This window comes from Lathyrus oleraceus, chromosome 2, assembly GCF_024323335.1.
Source record: "Lathyrus oleraceus cultivar Zhongwan6 chromosome 2, CAAS_Psat_ZW6_1.0, whole genome shotgun sequence".
Lineage (NCBI taxonomy): Eukaryota > Viridiplantae > Streptophyta > Magnoliopsida > Fabales > Fabaceae > Lathyrus > Lathyrus oleraceus.
The window spans coordinates 406,337,926-406,359,939 of record NC_066580.1 but is presented as its reverse complement, the minus strand read 5'-3'; the positions used below and the strand labels follow the sequence as shown (position 1 = coordinate 406,359,939).

The 22,014-nt window shown below is 34.5% G+C and overlaps 1 protein-coding gene and 1 long non-coding RNA gene across 2 annotated transcripts; one reads left to right on the top strand and one right to left on the bottom strand.

Moving 5' to 3' along the window:
• Window positions 1-1,344: 1,344 nt before the first annotated feature.
• On the bottom strand, window positions 1,345-4,112 carry LOC127119752 (29 kDa ribonucleoprotein A, chloroplastic). Its single transcript, XM_051050058.1, has 4 exons — window positions 3,659-4,112; window positions 3,371-3,469; window positions 2,274-2,570; window positions 1,345-1,735 (listed from the first exon to the last, which is right to left on the bottom strand). Exons 1-4 carry the CDS (start codon window positions 4,007-4,009, stop codon window positions 1,565-1,567), a joined length of 918 nt encoding a protein of 305 aa, XP_050906015.1. The 5' UTR covers window positions 4,010-4,112; the 3' UTR covers window positions 1,345-1,564.
• A 14,783-nt stretch (window positions 4,113-18,895) lies between these two features.
• LOC127119750 (uncharacterized) lies at window positions 18,896-21,072 on the top strand. The gene is made up of 2 exons (XR_007802916.1): window positions 18,896-19,375; window positions 20,747-21,072. It is a non-coding gene; the product is annotated as an uncharacterized LOC127119750 (long non-coding RNA).
• The last annotated feature ends 942 nt before the right edge of the window (window positions 21,073-22,014 follow it).

The following is a 22,014-nucleotide window of genomic DNA, read 5'->3' as shown; positions in this document are numbered from 1 at the left end:
TACAAGAGAATTTAAGTCCCTAACAAGGTAAAAGAGAACATGGAAAAAGTGTCAAAGGGCTTAGATGGAAAGCAAGGAAAAGGGTATAGAAAATGGGATGGTGATGAGTATACTTTAACTTTTTTTTTGTTTACCTTCTTTTTCTTTTTTCATAGCTTTAATTGGTCTCTAGTTTTATCTTTATTGAATACAATGATTTGTTAGACTATGGAGATGGTGGTGATTAATTGGTGATGTTGGTTAAGAATTTAGAAAAATACAATAATTTTCTTTTATCAAAAACTATTAGAAATTCATACAACGTGAGTGACATAGTTTGAACTGTGATGATGATGTTCAATGTAATATTATCGACTTTTAATCGTTAAGAATATCATAACCTTAATTATATATTTAGTCAACTTGATAAATAGAATATGTTCATGAAAGAATAAAGGTGATGTAAATAAGACATATGATGCATTTTAAAGCAAGTTATTATAGTCAAATATATAGTAGTCACTAATCACCTAATCAACCAATATTTGCTCACACCTTGAGCAACCTATTCTTCACTTTTCAACTTCACTTTCTTCTCTCCGAAGCCACAAAATTTTGTTAGATTTGAGATTATCTAGGAATTTTCAAATCAAATGATACCCTCCATTTTATATAATATGGTTAGAATAATTGAAACTTTGGATCTAGCCATTTTGTGGCCCTTGATTAACAAAATATAATATTCCAAAGTGGGAGAATATTTCGGAAGATAATGAAAATTAATATCATGTTTGACATGCTTTGATCCATTTACATAGTTTCACTTTAAGAAAAAAATAATTTAAAAGAATTAAGGAATATCAATAAGTAATAAAGTTAGTTCTATGAGATTCTACTACATAAAAGAAAACTAGAATTTTGTGTTGAAATCATTAACTTGAATTATGGCTGACATTATGCGTTAGACTAGGACCATTTTTCGTGTTATGTAGAGACATAATCATATGCACAAAAGCCAATAACGTTCTTCCTTTTGAGTCTTTTGACAACAGCAGAAATAAAGACAACCCTCATTTGTATACACCTTCATGTCACTTTTTTTAGTATTAGGACTTGGTTCTCAAGTCATTGAATCTTTTCTTTATTCATTCTTATTATTTTTCTGTAACTCTTGAAATCAAAGAAAATCATAAATATGTCTGGAATTCAGGTGGTCCCATATGAATTTTTCATTACTCCATACCACAACAAAAGCTCTTAATTGCTGGACAAAATCTTAGTCTAACAATGTGCTTGGTTTGAATTCTTGATTGACAATATTAAAACTTTCATCATACTTAACAAAAACCGTTAAAATTGGGAGCGAAAAGGAAAATCAGACTTGAGATTTATTCGGAAAACTATATTGAAAATAACCCAGAATTTAAAGATGTGTCAAACTCAACCTAGTTCAAAAAGAATGTGGATGCAAGAAATCGTCCTTTGTGTAGTATACATGCAGAGGTAAAATCCCAGCATGAAGAGGTTACTTCTCGATCCACATACCGTAACCATGTCCAAAAATTAGTACATGAAAAATTAGTATTTATGATTCTTCCAGTTGAGTATCAGCATCTTGGTTTTCACCTTCTAGTTGAGCATCGGCATTTTGGTTTTCACCTTCCAGTTGAGCATCGGCATCTTGTTTTTCACCTTCATTCTCAGCTTTAACTTTCTTTTTACTTATTCTTAAGCGAAGTGGTCGTCCCTGTAACTCCTGCAAAGGGATGGGTAACAGATAAATATTTTTTCATCACAAGGTATTAATCTTATTGGTTTGGTTGAAGTTAAAGCATAATAATTTCAAAAGTTTAAAGGTTTTACACGGTCTTCCGATCATATCTCGGTTGGGGAGTCCGAAAGAGTCGGGAGCACTAAGAGGACTAATGCTTCAGAACCACAAGAGAGGGAGACGCCACTTCTCAACCCAAAACCTTAAGGTGTTAGGAAAATGGACCATCTCTCTTGTAAACCCAACGTTCCACCCATTCATAGGCAAGATAATGTGGAACTTTAACCACTCACACTTGCACCGAACAATCTCAAAATGACACGATTTTATTGTACTTCCTAAAACATCGTGAGACAACAATTGATAACTAAAACTTTTTTGCACCGTTATCAAAGTTATTAATATCAAACTGTTTATTAAAGAGAGACACATATAATTTAGATCGGTCATGAATAGAAAATCATTCAACATCTGCAAAGAAATAGCATAAGCAAGTGACCATGAATAATGAGATGATAACTACCTTCCCTTCCAAAGCTGAAATGGCAGCCTGTACTTCCTCCTCTGTATGATAAGAAACAAATCCATACCCAGCAGATCCCCCAGCAGAGGTTTGAAAGACAACCCTGGCTGAAACTGGCGCTTTGAAATTCTCAGTGAAGATGTCTCTAAGATGTGTAGGTCTTGCCTTCCACGCAAGGTTGGATACATAAACTACATGAGCTGCTTCCCTAGGAGCCGGACTTGGAGGAGGGACTGGAGGAGAAGGTTTCTTGAACATCTTTACAAACTCTACCCTTATTATCCGGCCTGATATTTCCTGAACCACACAATTGGATGTCAAAATAATTATAGCCAAATAGAAGCTGAATCAGATACGGAAAGCAATATTTTCATATTCATTTTCCATTCACTTTGCACACCGTCTCTATTCCTTATGCGTAGTTTTAAAACAACATATTTAGAAAGGAACATATGTTTTGGCATATCATTCTCATTTGAACCTCAAATAACTAACCTTCATAGTCTTTTGAAAGTACTAGGTCTAGGCAGCAATACTACGAAGCACGAAAACAGACGTGGACACCAAACACACTAACATGGATAGTATCCAAAACATAGGACACAATGACACATATCATATTAATAAACGAGAGTATAAAACGTGTTAATCTTAACCGTTCATACATGGGCATAAGCATGGTCGAGATTATCTTATCTGATTTTATATTATCTTGTAAAACATACATGTGTGGGAAGCACAAGGACAAGCAGAGCAAGAACTACATCACAATTCACGTCTTTTGACAACATTTTTCAAGTTTAAACCTTTTTTTTTTCTATCTGATATTGAATTTTCTGAAAATATTTTAACAAATTGTTATAAAATATGTGTCCTTAAGTATCAACCCATGGTTGAGTGTCAGCCAAGCATCCAAGTCATGTTGGCTTATAAAAAATAACTACTTAACTAGACACCGGATGCAAGCTATGAAACACAGATTCAGACACAGACACCAGACAGAACGGTGGTAATAATTTGAAAACACTAAAAAAGTAGAAACAACAAACATGCATTTTAGAACAAACAACATAAAATTGAAAACTGAATCAACTTACACGACCATTAAATTGTTCAACAGCAGCCTGAGCCCCTTCTTCAGAATCCATAGTAAGAAATGCATAACCTTTTCCCCTCCCATTTTTTCCTTTTATAATCTACAATAATCAGCATAACCCATTTCTCAGAATTACACAATCATCTAATCTACAATAATCAACATAAACATTGTAACAATAACATGAAATGTATGAAAAAAATATCATTGAATAACAACAAACAATTGAAATTCAAAACCCTAGATTCAAAAAATTAAAACAAAGCTGACAAACAGATTTTGAAACAACCTTGATGCTGGTTACGGTTCCGCATCCCGCGAAGAGTTCTTTGATGTCTTGCGCGGACAGTGACCAAGGTAAGTTAAACACAGCAAACTTGTTCTTAAAGTAGTTTAATGTCTCCGTTTCCTCTGTTTTTTCATCTTCAATTGTTGCTTCTGTTACCTCTTGTAAAGCGAAGCATGGTGTTTGGGTTCTGAAAGAAGATAAGTGAAGTTTGTTGTGGCTATGGGAGAAAATGGAAGAAGAGATAGAAGTGACTTGGAGTTTAACGGAATTAGGTGATTTAGCGAGGAAACGGTAGTTGTTTGAAAAACGGTGAGGTGCGAAAACGGTTATGGCTGATTCTAAAGTGGCCATTGGTGCTGCGAGTTCAAAGAAGAAGAAGTGTGGAGTGTAGTAGATAAGAAGTAATAATGAATATGGGTTTATGTAATATTTATCGGCTTTTTTACAATTTAAAATGTTGTTTTTTACAAAATACTTTCAATGTGTTTTAATTATTTTCTAAAAATGTCTTTATACCTTATCTCTTAACTCATAAATATGAATGATGTAAGCCCAACAAGAAAGAACTAAGAGAAGGGTAGTAACCCTAAAGATATCATTATCAATCAAAGAAATCAATTCTTCAAGACAATCTTCTTATAGTATAGATTTTGAATCATGTCGTAAGCTTAGTTTCGCCATACTCAGTTGACTTCCCTATAAATGTACATGAAACAGATATCAACTGCTATCAAACTTTAGATTTGCTGCAAAAGTCCTCTATCATTGCGAGATTAACATTTCTACCATTAATATTCTAAAAAAATTCTTGTTGTCAGACTGCAACTAAACCTTGTTGTAACCTTTTTCAAAAGGCAATTTTAGGCTCTCAAACACCCTCAAATCTTTGCAATCTCAACACTGCAATTACCAATGAACTTGGAGAAACCTCTGTACCAATGACCGGTGTGGTCATGAAGCATTCCCCCATATTTGACTATCTTATGATTGTTCACGACTCCATCAACTTTAATTGTAATCCAATTTACCTCTAGCAGATTCCATTGAATGTGTGTGAGGACTTGACTGCTAGTAGAAAGTTGGCAGTGGAACTTTGCACTATCCATATATAACTTAGCTTTCTCCCTAATAGATTGAGTTAAGTTAATTGGCATAATATATTATTCTTCATCATGTTTCCTCTTGTTCCTCCAAAACCACAAGGTATGGCAAGAAGTTGCCAAAAATTCTCCCACCTCATAGAACCAGCATAATCGTACCCATTTGGGATATTTTAAGTTAATCAAATCCTGAAGGTTGGCCCCGGAAATCGCAGTCTAGTAGGCTTCTCTAATGATAGAGCACCAGAAATTCTTGATAGTTATTAAGAACATTTATATATAAAATACTCTCACGTCGACTATAGCATGTAATTAGTTGTAATCTCTTTATATAAAATACAGTCTCTGTGGTGCCTTTTAAACACGCGGTTTATTCAAACGTCTATCACTCTCTTATAATTCAATATGGTATCAGAGCTTGTTGAGATTCAACTGATTTACGTACTTTACCCGGTTGACCCACTGTATTCCGATGAGAATTTTTTTGGGTGACTCATTCCGATCTTCATCATACCGCCACTTTTTTTGCCACAATCGGCACTACCACCACTAGCGTCGCCACTCTTGACGTCCTTCTGACGAGATATCTATACCACCAGAATCGCTAATTCCAGATCGGCGAGTCCTCAAAATCCCATCGTCGTCCGTCTTCCCACGCGCCCTCACACGCCACTTCTACTTCTGTGCCTGGACCTCATGACAGTGCATCTGGCAGCCCCTCCCGTCGCGGTTTCCGTCGCGATTTCCATCGTGGTGTCGTCGTCTTGCCTTATTTCCAAATTTGTACTTAGTTTTCCATTTCAAGTCATCAACTCTCATAGGAGACATCAATTCTACCATATTTTCTAAGGTTCCGCTTATCCCGTTGTAGCGGTAAATTCATGACCATCAATAAACTTGACGTCAATAAAACCAGAGTCGCCACCGCACTTTTATTGTTTCCAAAGGAAAAGGGAAAAGAACGAACAAACCCCAAAGATAAGAAGTTTTCAAATCAAAATTAATAAAATGCCATAGATTATAGGTAAGGGGGTTGGTTACACAAAGGGAAGGTGTTAACACCCAAAGTGCCCTAGGTACTCCTAAGGAGCCCTTTTTTATGTGTACATGTGTTTTGGTATAAATGATGTTTGAGAAAAATAGAGTGTGGGGATGAGAAAAGAATTCATTGATTATATTTTTGTGTTTGACAAGACCTTCGGTCTTATGCCTACGTACCGATATAAAAATGAGGGGTCAAAACCCCGTAGTTCGTGGTAAAAATTTCAAATAAGTTGGTGAATTATTTTTAACAAAAGTTTAATAAGAAAGACATAAAGGGCCAAAAGTTTGAATGAAGTTGTTGGTTCTTTTTGTTTTTTGAAAATTTTAAGTCAATGTGGTTAAGTTTATTTACAAATTTGATTTACGAAAGAGTTTAAAAATTCAATGGCATAAGGCCAAAGTTTCTAATCATTAATATAAAGTCTACGTTTAAAATCACAAGCAGAGAAGTTTTTGAAAAATGGGGGGGGGGAGATTTTGAAATTAAAGAAGTGTGAGGAGATGAAGAGATTATCCTAAGCACAAAATTAAAATTTAAGAGTTAAAAAGATATGACCAATGGGATGCAATCCAACAGACAAGAATGTCATATAGAAACCCAATTTTTCCTTTGGACTTTAATCAAGCAATGATCAATTAGCAATGAACAATATTCAGACATCATGAAAATTAAGGCATCAAATAAAGATAGCCACATCCAAGCAAGCAATCCAAAAGCTAGCTGTCTTCTTTGTCTTCTCATGTATCAGATGAAATATTCCTTGATCAACTCAGAGCAAAACATCATACACAAGATCAAAATAAGAATTAAGCACAAAGATAAAGTAGCAGATGAATTCAAATAAATCTCAAGGCTTGCACCAGATGAAGGCTCAGTTCACAATAGCTTGGTCTCAAAATATTGACATTGGCCAAGTCCTTTTGCACAGGGAATGTTGCCTAATCATAAGTCCAAAAGTTCAGATCAAGATCATCAGTCCACCAGATGTTTTTTTAGTATTTTTTTTGTTGTTATTAAGTGTTTTAGGGTCCTAAGACCACAAACAAAATCAAAATACACAAATAATATGTCTTGAGGGTCAAATTTAGCTCTATGTTAAGCAATCGTAATTGGACTTATGTAGAAGTCACAACTATCTTGGGTCGGACAATAAAATTTAGGTGTTAATTCATGTTAGAGATTTGACATGAAGAACCAAACTCCTAAAACATGTCACACACTAAAATAAAAGATCAAGAGGGAGGGACCTATCTCAGTCATACTTGTATTGATTCATCTGACACAAGGTCATTGATGAATCAATTAGCCTTTAGACATTAGAGATTTCATGGTTCAAATGAGGGAATGGGAAAAAATAAGGATGAAGATGAAGAGGGAGGGGAAGATAGGAACACAAATTGACCAAGGGAGGATTTTCATCAAATCAAAACCATCCATTCATTTTGGGAGATAAAATATACATTTCATCAATCCCCTAAATCCAATGGTTTTGATTCAACAAAAGCCAAATCAACCTTGAACAAGGCCCAAACAGAAAGTCAAACATCACAAAACAATAAAAATGGATCAACAACATTTTAAAACATTTAATCAATTAAAAATCACATTAAAAATGAATTAAAATGCATTTTAATTTGAACAAAACCTAAAATCCCTTCAAAACACCAAATAAATGGCCAAGGGGTTTATCCTAGGTCAAAGGACCTTAGACAAAAAATTTCACTATTTTTGAAAAGTCAGAAATATTTTTAAACAATTAAAAATATGCATAAACATATTTAATTCATGAAAAATATCAAAATTAATCCAAAAAATAATTTTAATTCAAAATATGGAAGAGGAAAATACTTAAATATTTTTTGTGAAAGTCCCATATTTTTTTGATTAAAAATGAAATTTCTATGAATTAAACAAAATAAATGGATTAAATAAAAATTCAAAAAATAAAAATAAATTGTAAAAAAACGAGGGCCATCAGATCTCCCTCATTAATTGAGGTGAGAGATCTGATGGCCAAGTGTGTCCTATCCACGATGCGCTTTAGTCAACGCGCCACACACATGGTATTTAAAAGAAATGACTCAGATTAAAATATTCAAACATGATCAGATGGTCAAGAGGCGTGCCAACACACCATCGGAGCTTGGGCTTCGGTCATCTTCGATTAATTAACTTAATTGAATTAATTTGAATTAATTTACTTAAATGGGAGAGAGTTTTAACACCCTGAATTCGATTAATTAACTTAATTGAATTAATTTGAATTTTATTTAATTAATTGGTGTTTTTAAGTTTTTGTTGTGGGATTGTGGGGGGTAAGTATTCTTGGAATAGAGGTATGGAGAGAGTAAGATGTGGGTTTAGTTATTTAGAAGTTATTAGAGTTTTAATTAATTATTAGAATATATAGTGTTTTATTCGAATTAATTAAATAAATAATAAATGATAGAATTCAGTCATTTGTGATAATTTGAGAAAATAGGTGGTGGGATTAGAGAAGTTAGTATTAAGTTGGGCAAAATTCATAATTAAACAAAGTGGCAATGTACTAGATATTCTAAAAATAGGGAGAAAGCTAGGTTTTGGAGGAAATATCTGACATACGTAGAAAAGAGGCAAAAGGAGAGAAAGAGCAAAAGCTAGGATTTTAAAGAGGGAAGCCATAGAAGTTGCTTGATCCATCATAAATTTCTGGAAGTCTAAGGTAATGGGGAGAAAGGGCATTCAATCTAGGTGTATTGCATGACGGGGTAGAGATGAGAAGTCCTTAATCTCATTAGGGTTCTAGGTTTTGTTTGATGATGTGTTATATGATGAAATTCTGAAAATTGGTTGATTGAAATTGTGTTTATATATGTTGTTATACTTGAATCCATGTTTGGGTAATCATGAGTATGCATGTTTGAGGTTATGCCATTGATGAAGATGTGAAAGCTTGATTTTATTTATGATTGATGATGAACTTGATGTTAAAATTATTGGTGAGATTGCTATGTATTATAGTGAAATAAGTGTTATTTATATTAATGAGACATGATTACACCAAGGGTTCTTTAAGTTAATTTTTTGTAACAGGTTGGCCCTTAAGCTTTTTTTGTAACAACTTGGTCTTTTTAGTTAACAAATGCATACATTGTTACCCTTTTCTTGAATCTTTGACTAAACCAATCACCCAAAATACTTAAAGTTACAACAAAATGCATAAATTAGCATCCTAAATACATAAAGTAGGATCCAAAATACATAAAGTAAGATCCTAATTCAATACGTTTGTTAACTTAAAGGACCAAGTTGTTACAAAAAAACTTAAAGGACCGACATGTTACAAAAAAATAACTTAAAGGACCTCTATGTAATTTTGCCTATTAATGATTATGCTAACATGAATCTCTGTCAAATTCATTTGTGAATCAATAGATTTTTGGAAAAATTAGTTGGAGACATCTATGAAGGTTTATGGATAAGAGGGGTGGAGATCGTATGATGAAAACTGGAATTTTTGGGGAACAAACTACAGTGACAATCGATTGGCTTAGTTGAAATTCTTAAAAGAAATAACATTGCAAATTGCACCAGATGAAAATCAATTGTTTATCCCAGAAAAGTGATTTTTTATGAAGTCAGTAGTGAAACATGTTTTGGTGACAATCGATTGCACCAAATGACAATCAATTTTCATAAGCCAAATGGTGAAAAATTCTGCTTTTGTTTTTGTTGCGTTGTCCAACAATTTTGGCTGTATCTTTTGATCTGTCAGTCCAAATGACACGACGTTTGAAGCATTAGAAAGCTAGAGCACAGAGCTGCCTCATGGTAGTGCTTGATGAAATTCTTGGGTTATAGTAATTACCTATTATGGGGATGATTATGATGACTTGTATGATCGGTTAGCGAATTGTTATGTTGATATGATGATGTGTTGTTGTTTCGATGAAGTAGCATGAATGAATGCCTATGAAGTCATGTTTGATGAATTGATGATGTTTGTTGTTGTTTATTGATATTGTAACATAAATTGATTATTGCATATGATGAATGATGTGTTGTATAAATGGTGAGATGTGTATGAGGATCCTTTTGGTTAACTTTTTTGTGATAATGCATGTTGTTAAGAGTCATGCATTATGGTGTACGGGATTTGGTCCAATTTTGGTGTGCTCTGGTCCTATGGTGGGTATTAGGAGCGAGTAGCCGGTTTCAGGTGGGAATTGGTGAAGCATTATCTATGGTGATGGTAACGATTTGGTGTGTTTTGGTCCTATGGCGGGGATCAGGAGCGAGATGAACCTGAGTGTTCATGAATGGTACCGCATGCATAATGAGTCAGTTGTGGAGTACAACTGCATATATGATTGCATATGTTGTTTATTTTTCGTGATGTTGATGATTGGATGTGATTATGTAATTATTGTCATGGATTGGGTGTGAGAATATGTTGTTGATGGTTGTGTAATGAATGTGTGCTTGACGTGTATTCTCTACCTTAACATTCTTTATACTATTTATATTGGTTTGTTATTTCTCACCCCCTTTGCTTTCATATTGTCCTCCATGGATATCTTGCAGATAATTAAGAGTAAAGTTTGTTGTTGTAAGTGGAAGTTAGCTCCTGGAGTTACTTTGTTTAGTTTCATCTTTGTTTTATAAGTTTTGCTTTGATCATGTAACATCGGGGTTGGGACTTTTTTTTGCTTATTATGTTTTGATGGAGTTTAAACCTTTAATTTGTTCTATGTTGGATTTGTTGAGAGTTGTATGAGAACTTTGTTTTTTTTAAATATCTTATTTAAGTGGAAGTTTGACACTAAATATCTTGTTGTGACTGTTTTATTTAAATCGAAATAGGAACGATATCACCGCAATGATACCCTAAGTGAAGATAAGCGTGCGATGACAAGTGTTGAATGATGTTAGTAATTCCGTTGCAATGTTTCATCGATTGTTAAATGTTTTTTTTTAAAGGTTTTGTCGTTAGCGAGACCTTACATTATCGTGTAATGCTTAATATATAAGTATCAGTGTTTAGGGTGTTACAATAGTCATGTCAATTATGCAAACATACTCGTCACGCCTATTACCAATGAGTAAATAAAAGTGCTGTGTCATCTTTTACTATAGTTTATTATGATATTTGGGGTTCATTGTGTCAACTCAATTTTAGGATATTATTACTTCGTAACCTTCATCGGTGATTTTTCACGATGTACTTGGTTATTTTTTGATGAAAACCCGTTCAAATGTCTTCCATATATTCTAATAATTTTATGCCGAAATTAAAAATAAGTTTGACACTTCCATTAAAATTTTACGCACTGATAATGCTCATGAATATATGTCATCCAAGTTTCGATCTTTTTTAATATCACAGGGGATTATTCATCAAGCATCATACGCGTACACACCATAATAAAATGGTGTGGTTGAACGAAAGAATCGTCATTTAGTTGAAATTGTACAAACTCTTTTACTTCACCACAATGTCCCTTCTCATTTTTGGGGTGATGATCTTCTCACAGCTTGTCACCTTATCAAATGAATTCCTTCACCGGTCCTTCAAGATCAAATTCCATACTCTATCTTTAACCCGCAATATGATATCTACCAAATTCCTCTCCGCGTCTTTGGTTGCACATGATTTGTTCATGACCTTAGTCCAGGTAAAGACAAACTTCTTGTCAAATCTCTCAAATGTATCTTTCTAGGTTACTCATGTATATAATAAGGATATCATTGTTTTTGTCCCAAACTTCAATGGAACAACATTGTTTCCTCCAATGTCACATTCTTTGAAACCTCACAATTTTCTTTGCCCATGTGTTACTAGATGAGAATGGTACTTTAGATGCTCGAGATATCCCTTCTAGAACTCCCACACACATTAGACCTATATTACATGTCTACAAGCGATAGACACCCCATCCATCAGAGGTTAGAGATGATATTGATCCATCAACACCATCTTTTGCTCCAACTACTCCTCCAGTTACGTCACCTGCACTTGACCTTCCAATAGAATTATGAAAAGGTATCTGACCTCGTCATCCTAATCCTAAATATGCTTGTGTTTTAAATTATGACTGTCTCTTTACTTCCCATGTCTCTTTTGTGCCTACTTTGGATTTTGTGTTTATTCCTAAGTCTATAAGTGAAGTTATAACTTATCCTAATTGGCATCAGTCGATGGTGGAAGAAATGGTTGCATTACATTTAAATAACACTTGGGACATTGTTACTTTACCTCCAGACAAAACTACAGTAGGATATTGATGGGTTTATACAATGAAGGTTGGACCAAATGGTCAATTCGATCATTTCAAAGCCCATTTGGTATCCAAAGGATATACATATATATATTTGGTCTTGATTATGGTGACACTTTTTCTCTAGTGGCTAAGATTAGTTCAATCTGTCTCTTTCTTGCAATGTCTAATATTCATCATCGGCGGCTCATCAGTTGGACATTAAAAATTCCTTTTTACACGGAGAATTGGAGGAGGAAGTTTATATGGATCAAACTCAAGGTTTTACTATTCTTGGAAATTCTAAACTTGTTTGTCGGCTTCATTGGTCCCTTTATAGGCTGAAACAGTCCCCACATGCTTGTATTTGTCACTTCAGCTCTGCCTTGATACATTTCGGTATGACTATATGAGAAGCAAACCACTATGTTTTCTTACTTCATTCCTCCACCGGTCATCACATCTTTCTTGTGGTCTATGTTGATGACATTGTTATCACTAGAGACGATACTAAGGGTATCCAGCGTCTCAAAACTCATGTTTTCAAAAACTTTCAGATAAAAGATTTGGGTGCACTCAAATACTTCTTAGGTATTGAAGTTGCCCAATCCTCATCCGACATTTCAATCAACCAACACAATTATACCTTAGACATTCTTAGTGAAACTAGTATATGCTTGATTGTCATTCTGTTAATACTCATATGGATCCCAACATCAAGATTCTTCCAGGTCGGGGGGGGGGGGGGGGGGGGCATTAAAAGACCCATAAAGATATCAATGGCTTGTGGGAATGGGAATACTCAACTATCTTATAGTCATTAGATCGAATATTACATTTGCGGTGAGAATTGTAAGTCAGTTTTTGAATGCTCCTTGTGATAGTCATTGGGATGCAGTCATTCAAATTCTTAGATATATAAAGAATACACTAGAAATAAGACAATTATATGAAGATAAAGATGATGCTAAATTTTTTGTTATTCAGATGCGAACTGAGTCGGATCACCATTGGATAGGAGATCCACATTCGGATATTGTGTTCTGATTTGAGGTAATGTGATCTCATGGAGAAGCAAGAAATAAAATATAGTTTCATTATCTAGTGCTGAAGCTGAATACCATGATATGGCAGCAACCTCAAAGGAGCTTGCATTGCTGAAAAATGTACTCTTATAACTTAGGATATGAGATCTTATGAGCACAAAACTCATATGTGATAATCAAGCAACACTCCACATTGCATCTAATTCGGTTTTCCATTAACGCACCAAGCACATAGAAATAGACTGTCATTATGTAAAGGACAAGATACTATCATGAGAAATCATCACATATTTCGTAAAATACAAAGAACAATTAGCTAATATGTTTACAAAGTCTCATAGGGGTTCTCGAGTGGATTACATGTATAATAAACTCGGCTCATGTGACATATATGATCCAACTTGAGGGGGAGTGTTAAGAATATTTATATATAAAATAGTCCCACAATAACTATAACATGGAATTAGTTGTAATCTCTCTATATATAATACAGTCTCCGTAGTGCCTTTTAAACATATGGTTTATTCAAACGTCTCTCACTCTCTTACAATCACGTAACATGTGAAGGATATCTTTAACTATACCAGGGAAGTCAACACACCATGGTGCACATAAATTCAATTGATGTAAATAATCATTCGTAGTCAAGCGTCGATGCTTAATTAACCAAACAAAGATCTTTATTCTTTTCGGTGTTTTCAGCCTCCAGATATGATTCCATGTTGCATATGTTTCACTTCACACATTCCCTTGCCTTATAATCTCATATGCGGTAGACACTTAAATAACCCCATCAGTTGTTCCTTTCCATACGCAAACATCATCACCATTATCAAGCCTAGAAGGATGTATTTCTCAGATTTATGCAATGGTGTCCTGACCAAATAATCTATTGAGGAGACTCATGTTCCACTCTTCATTGCCATCCACCAGATCCACCGTTCTTTCCACCTGGTGCATACAAATATCTTCTATCGCAACTTGTCAAATTTTTCCTAGTCTAATCTAATAGTCGTTCCATATATTGACTGCCATTCCATTTCCAATGTCCCAATATGTAGTATCCTTCATAATAGGCCAAATTTTCAAAATATTATTATAAAGGCTTGAGTCATGTGGTTTAGCAGTTATATTTTCCAAGTTATTGTTACCCCTATCGTATTTTCCTCAAACTACTCGACACCATATGTTGTTATCTCCTGCCATCAGTTTCCATCCAAGCTTAATTAGGCTAGCATTGTCCATGTTCACCAAGTTTCTGAATCCCAATCCTCCCATGCTTTTGGGTTGCATTAGAATACTCCACTTGATCGCGTGAATATGCCTCTGATCATCAAAATGTCCCTATAAAAAGTCTCGCTGCTGTTTTTGAATATCCTTGATGCACTTCTTTGGTAATGAAAAAATCATCATGATATATGTTGGAATTGCTTCAATAATCGCCTTAGCCAACATTGCTCTACAGGCAAAAGATAAATGTTAAGATTTGCATCTCATTAGTTTCAACTTAATTTTCTCTAGAATGTTCGTGAAGTCTTACTTTTTAGGGCTCCTAGCCGTAATGGGTACCCCCAGATAAGTCCACAACTCTCTAATCTCCTTATGTCCAAACATACTAATAGTTAGTTATCTTCTTATATGAGTCAGAGTATTACCGAGAATAGGACTCTTGTCTTGTCATTACTGACTATTTGCCCATTCATATTACAAACCTTATTAAGAACTTCCTTAACACAAATCATCTGCTTAGTGGTAGCTTTTTCAAAAAGCAACAGATCATTTGCAAACATTAGATGGGATATAGTTGGATACCTCCTACTTTCTTTGAATCCAACCCATTTTCCATTCTCGACCGACTCCATGATCATATTAGATCATTTCTCCATACAGAGGATGAAAAGATACAGAGAAACTGAATCTCCCTGGTGAAGAGCTTTCGCAACATTAAAGTAATTAGTTTCCTTAGCGTTCTTTCTAATGTTCATAAAAACTGAATATATCATAACCATTACTACTTGGATTAATTTTCTAGGGAAGCTAACTTTTTCAAGCACTATATGCAAATAGTTCCAACTCAAGTTTTCATATGCCTTTGCCAAATTAACTTTACAACAAAGTAGCCAATTTTACCCTATTTTATTTTCATACTATGCACCACTTTTTACACCAACACAATATTCTCATGGATACTCCTTCCTGGGATAAAACCAGTTTGAAAAGGCCCAACAATCATATCAATACAACTCTTTAGTCTGTTTAATATTAACTTGCTCAAAAGAGAGTTGCTTAAGGAAATTTTGGAATTAAGCAAATTTGTATTTGGTTCACCTATTGCATACGATTAGGTGTGCTCCATAACTCCTCAATGTACCTACAAATACTATCTCCAACAAAGGACCATGGAATTTGATAGAAGCCTACCAAAAAGCCCCTAGGCTAGGTGTTTCCATGGAGCCATATTAAAAATAGCTTGTTTGATTTCTTCACTCTTGGCATCTTCACTAGCTTATTGACAACATCTGAGCTTAACTTCGGAAAAGTAAGCTTCTACATTTGCCATGAACCAAGATGTCGCACTGTGAAAAATACATGAGCGTATCGCACGCTCAAAGATATAACAGAGTCGCCATTGAACTTTATTTATTCCTGAAGGAAAGGGTAAATATCGATAAAACCCAAGAGAAGAGAAATAAGGTAAGGAAGTCGATTATGCAAGGGGAAGGTATTAGCATCCCTCATATCTGTTATACTCAATGAGAACTATTTTGATTGTTCTTTGCTTGAATGAGTGTTATTATCTAAAGGTTACTTACGAGAAGGGAAAAAATTATTAATTAGTGTGCTCGCCAAGGATTCGAACCCTCGTGCCTACATATTCTCATAGTGCACTGAGAAAGTCATAGCTCCGTAGTTCGTGGTAGAAAATATAGATGTGTTGGGTTGCTTTTAGGGAACAGTTATAATCTTATCCTAGAAGTGTGTAGAAGTTAGCTGATTCTGATCCTTGTTCGGATGCTCTAAGTTTTTAGTCTAACGGCTAAGGAACAAATTATAATAGTTCTTTATGAAAAATAAAGAAAATTGTTTTGCAAAAGGATTTGTGTGATAAAAGAAAAAGAAAGAGCTGGTTGGCTACAAGAAAAAAGAAAGATAACTTACTTGAACAGTAAAAGAGTTACTTGAAGTGTAAAAGAGTTGTGAAATGAGGAAAATGGTGTGAAATGTGTTGTGAAATGAGGAATGTGTTGTATTGTTTGAACTAAAGGTTATGTTGTTTGAACCAATATGATAGGTGTGTATGAACCAAAGAGTGTGTAAACTAAGGATGAGGTGTTTTAACCGATAGACGGTGACTAACCATGCATGAAGGTATGTTAACCAAGGAATGGTAATTAACTCCAGAATGAAAATGTGGTATTTTAACCGTTAGACAATGATTAACCAATGCATGAGTTGTAGGGTTTGTTAACCAATGAGTGGTGATTAACCCAAAGAATGAGAATATGGTATTTTAACCGATAGACGGTGATTAATGAAGGTAGAGAAAAACAAGAAAGGGGGTTTGAATTGTTTTCACTTTTAATAAAAACTTTTGGCAATGCTACACACACAAAAGTAATCGTAAACAACACAAAAATTTATCCTGGTTCGCTTGAAAGTCAAAGCTACTCTAGTCCACCCGGCCAAGGTGATTTCGCCTTTAATAAGGACTTAATCCAATAATCTATAAAGATTACAACAAACATCTAAGAGTTCAACAATCTCTTAGCCCTCTCAAGTCTACAGACTTCACAAGTCACTTGAGGAAATACAACAACTATTGAGATTTATAAGAGTGTGTTTGGTGCTTCAAGATAAGCAAGATAAACACAATTACAAACAGATGATCAATGATCACACTATGAGCAGCAACTCGTGTGTGATAACTGAATTATACAATGACAAGAATTTAGTTATGTGATTCAAGGTGTATAGTGGAATTCTTGTGTGAGAGCTTCGTCTCTTGGTATGATGATAATGAGGCCTTTATATAATGCTTAGACATGATCCCGTTGGAGAGAGTATTGATGTTGATATATTGCCAATTATGGGACTTAATGAAATTAATTTTCTTGTCCTTTCTATAGCAGTCTTAGAGTGCTGTCAATATTATCCATATATAGATCCATACCATGCTTAGAATACTTATTTGTTAAGTTTCTGGATTTGTTTAGTCAGATGATCTGTTGGGCGTGAATCAGAGTGAGCGGAGTTTAGAGTCTTTAAGAAGTGCTTGTATTCTCCAGATAGTTGTTTGTTGAATAGTCTTCAGAGTCAGCTTGACTGATCTTCAGATAGAGTGTCTTATGATGTAAAATCATCAGAGTCTTCAGATGTAAAATCTTCAGATGTCTTCAGATGCAGAGTCTCTAGAGTCTGCAGATGAACTTTAATGACAGATTTTGTATGTTCTTTTATCAGAACCATTTGTGTTTGGAGTCAGATATGATTTGTTTATTTTTGGATCGGCTATTCTAGACTTCGTTAGTTGTCACATATTGTTTTCATTAGATTTATTTTTCCTTAGAACCCTGCACACTTAGAGAATTTTATTAGGGTACCAAATTGTTTCATTCTTTGTTATTATCAAAACCTAGAGATATATTGTAGAACCAAAATCTTGTTCTAACAATTAACCAATGTAGAAAGTTTCCTGAGCATGGAGCTCATATGGTAATGCACGAAGAAGAAGGGTATGAGAAGGAATGGTGTCTTAACCATAAGAGGTGATTAACCTAAAGAGAGGGGTTTGGTTCAAAAGTGGGTGTTTTAACCATAAGGTGATTAACCCAAAGAATGTATGGAAGTCCAAAGGAAGTGTGTCTTTGATCCAAAGAGAAGTGTATTGTTGATGAAGATTGTTGCAGTGTTAAGAGGTTGTCTGTGGAGAGGAAGACTTGACAATTATTCAATTTGAATTGTACTAAAGTCTATGAATAGAGATGAATACTTTGAACAACTGGGTCAGGCATCCCGTATCCAAATATATTCAGAATGAGGATAGGAATACTCCCTCCCATCCCTTCTCCACTACTTAATGCTCGTGGCATACAATTCGCGTTATAACCGAAAATGTTGAAAATGAATCTTTTTGTTGTGCTTGTTGTCCAGAGTCCTCAGCCTTGAGACCTTGCATGATGTCTTGAACTTGTGTTTGATTTAGACTCCAATGTGATGCAAGTACAAAGATTTAATTCCATTAAATGATTAAGAGACTTATGATCACTTGACTGGATATGAGAATCATATAAAATGAAGTGGTTAATTGATCAAATAAGACTTTGATCAATCAATCAGGGCATGAATCAAGATATAAAGCACACGGATTTTTAAATCTAGAATGACAAAGAAAATGAAGGTTTAAGAAGCATATTAAATTCTTAAATCTAATATAGAATTAACTAATCAATTAAATGCTAAATTAACCTAATATTAACTTGTGTATTATTTTCTAAAAAAATGAATGAAAATATCCTAAAACTAATCTTGATTAATCTAACATGTATGATTTTTTTTATCAATAAGTGGATTAATGAACTAAGCATTAATTAAAACCTAATTAATCAATAAGTTCTAACCATTAACTTTTAAATTACTTTTCATGATGAAATGTATTAAAAATATTGAAATGAATTAAAAAGACTTAGCAAAAATACATTAAAAAGAATTAACTAAAAAATATTAAAAAGAAAAAGAAAAGGTTAAAAAAAGAAATAAGAAAACTGGGGTGTATCGTGTCAACAAAGGGGCTTGAGTAGTGGTGTGAACAACAAGGCAATTGGGCCAAGGGGCCTTGAGGCCCACCATGAAATGCAGATGAGGATGAAGCCAACATATCCCATTCACTTCATAATTCCCTCATGTTCAATTCTTTTTCCTTCAAACAATTTCCTCACCTGAACCTTGGCTCCGCCGCAGTGGAAATCCTCTCCGGTGGCAGCGGAGGTCCAAACCACATCTAACCTAGCTCAATCCATTCGTCTACCCTCCCTCTTTCTCATTCTCACACAAATATTCCTGAATTCCTTACCACTAATCTGAATTGAAGCAAAGAAAATATGAACTCTAGAAACGAAATTAGCAATTAAATGGGGATTATGAGGGAGATGGAGTCCAAACCTTAGGGTTTTGGCTCATTGGAAGCTAAGCTACATCGTGGCAATGCTATTGAGGCAAAAAATAAGGAGAATTGAAGACCTACTTGCAAATTGGAGCCGATGAAGATGAAGAAAAAAAGAATACCAGAGGTAAGCATCTTGATCCTCCAACCTTTGTTCTTTCACAATAATTCTTCTTCTTCTTCTTCTCAAACCCTAGTCTATAATGTTTTGTGGTTGTTGTTGATTGTATGCATGAGAATGATGTAGACTGGTGGAGAACAAAATAGGGTGGAGTGTGATTTGCAGAGAGAGGTGAAGTGAGATTCAGAGAGAATTGAGAGATGAATTTTATAGATTTTGTTGAGTGTTATAGGATGTGATTTTTAGTGGAATATGATTCATGGAGATGATTGAAGAGTGATGAACTGTTATATAGAGGATGATTGTGTAACATATTCGGGTAGATTGGGAAATGGTTGTTAGGAATGTTAGGGAAGGGGTTATGGTTAGGATTTGGAAGGAAAGTTAGTTGATAGTTTTAACAGTGTTAAATTATGTTAAAGTGGCTTTAGAAGTTGTGATTTCAATTAGTTATTGGAAATGGAATTAGTTAGAAGATGAAATTAGTTAAGTTGTAGCTTAAACTGTTAGGAAGGTTAGTTTGAAAAAAGTTAGAAGTAGAAAAATTTGTTAGTTAGAGTTTGAAGTTAGTTGGAATTAGCTACTAAGTTGGAGTTAGTTATGGTGTAAGTTAGTGAATTTAGAATGTGAGTTTGAATTATATTGAAGTTATAATGATTTGTTTTATTAGTTTAGCTAGGCATGATGTGAGTTGGAGGTTTGTCTCTGCTATGAGTTAGTTCTAAGTTAGTTGGTGAAGTAAGGTTAAAGTTAGTTAGAACTGTTAGTAGTTAGTAACAGTTAAGAAATTAGTTTGATGTTAGAATTATGTGAGGAAGTTAGTTATAATTAGATTGTGCAGTTAGTTTATTAGTGAACTTAATTGATTGGAAACAGTTTAGATAGTTAGTGTAGGATGTTAGTATAAGTTGTTGGATTGTTTGAATGTTAAGTAGGATGGTTAGTATTAGGATTGGCTATTATGGAAAGTATTAATGGACTGCTATGTATAGGTTAGTCATGTTGGATGCTTCGAGCTTACTACTGTCATGGCCTGGATTTTGTTTACAAACGGTTAGATCACTAGTTCACATGTTTTGAATGTTAAGAGGTTAGTAGTGATAGCAATTAGTTGGTTATGCAGGATGTATTAGGGTTGTTTGTAAAGCTAGTTTGGCTTAAAGTTGAATGAACTATTATTATGAAAATGTACAGGCTGTTGAATATTGCTGCATTATTGGAATTGTTGAATCAATGTATTTGTGGAATTTGTGTGAAAACTCAAGTCAATTTTGGAGAAAAACTATGAATTATGCATGAACTTGTGGATTTTACTTAGAGATTGTATGTTAATTTTGTATCATGTTGATTTTGCATGGTTGGTGTTTTGGAGGTTAGGCATGGCATAGATAAACTAATGGCAAGGCATAAGATAACATGTTCAATATTGACAAGGCATGAAGGTTGACACAAATGAAGAAAATTAATATCATGGAAGCACCTGGAGGCACAAGGAGAGAAGGCTTATGAGGATGAGGACCCAATAGCCATTTTTTAGGATTTAGGATAGTTAGTTGACTTTGGTCAACTATTTTACCAAAAAGTCAACTAAATAAATTCAACTTTAAGTCAACAATGTCTATTTTTGTGTAGAATTGGATTTTGAACTTCTTGTAATGGAACTTTGGGTGATTTGAAATGAAATCGACCCTTGAATTGTAGCACGTGATTTTCATTTTAAGAAACACATTTTTCTCTCCAAATTGCATTTGAAAACTTGAAATTGAATTGAACTTGAATGCTTTGAATAAAACTTGACCTTGAATTTGAACATGAACCTTGAAACTTGAAAATGAATCTTGAATGAACCACAATGCATGGCCTTGAATTCAAACCAAGCAAATAGCGGACTAGTCTAATAAAAAAACCTAAAAAAAGATTTAACCAGTCAAAGTCAATATTTCATGGTTGATCAATATGAAATTTGTAATCCAAAATCAGATCCAATCTCATGATGCAAACCACACCATTCATAGGTGCAAAATATGAAGAACTAGGGTTCCATAACTTTGAGTCCTAGAGAAATGGTAATCACTAGTTAATGTAGCATAAAGATGCCCTTGGTCCTCAGGGAAACCCTAGATCTAGGTTAATGATAAACATCTGTCGCTATCGGGATTTCACGATAACGAAACCGGGACTAAAGAGATGCCAAAGGGAGGCAAAACAGAAGAGTCGCCACCGAATTTTATTTGTGTGCCTCTATCGGATAGGAGAGGAAAAATAGTCGATAAAACCCTCGGAAAAAAGACGCGAACGGGAAACGCTAAAAGAGAATAAGGAATCGGTCGCGTAACCGAGATTTTGGTTTGGAAGTCAGTTATGCGAGGGGAAGGTGTTAGTACCCGTCACGTCCATGGTACTCCATGGGAACCATTTGGGTTGTTTTACATACATTGGATTTATCTATCATTGTTTTTATTTTCAAAAGAATATGTGTGAAAAGGGGGCGTTTTTGTTATTATAGTGCTCTCCAGGGATTGGGGCTCTTGTGCTTACGTATCACTCATTCGGGAATGAGGAATCAGAGTTCCGTAGTTCAGAGTAGAAAATATTTGTGTGTTGGTTCATTTTTCCTTTGAGAAAAGGGTTTTTGGGATGATGCC

Excerpts from the sequence above, each read along its gene's own strand:
- LOC127119752 (XM_051050058.1), bottom strand. The coding sequence starts at position 4,009 with ATGGCCACTTTAGAATCAGCCATAACCGTTTTCGCACCTCACCGTTTT. Across the intron at positions 3,470-3,658 it reads GAACCGTAACCAGCATCAAG|ATTATAAAAGGAAAAAATGG; the intron begins GTTGTTTCAAAA and ends TGATTATTGTAG. Across the intron at positions 2,571-3,370 it reads TTGAACAATTTAATGGTCGT|GAAATATCAGGCCGGATAAT; the intron begins GTAAGTTGATTC and ends TGTGTGGTTCAG.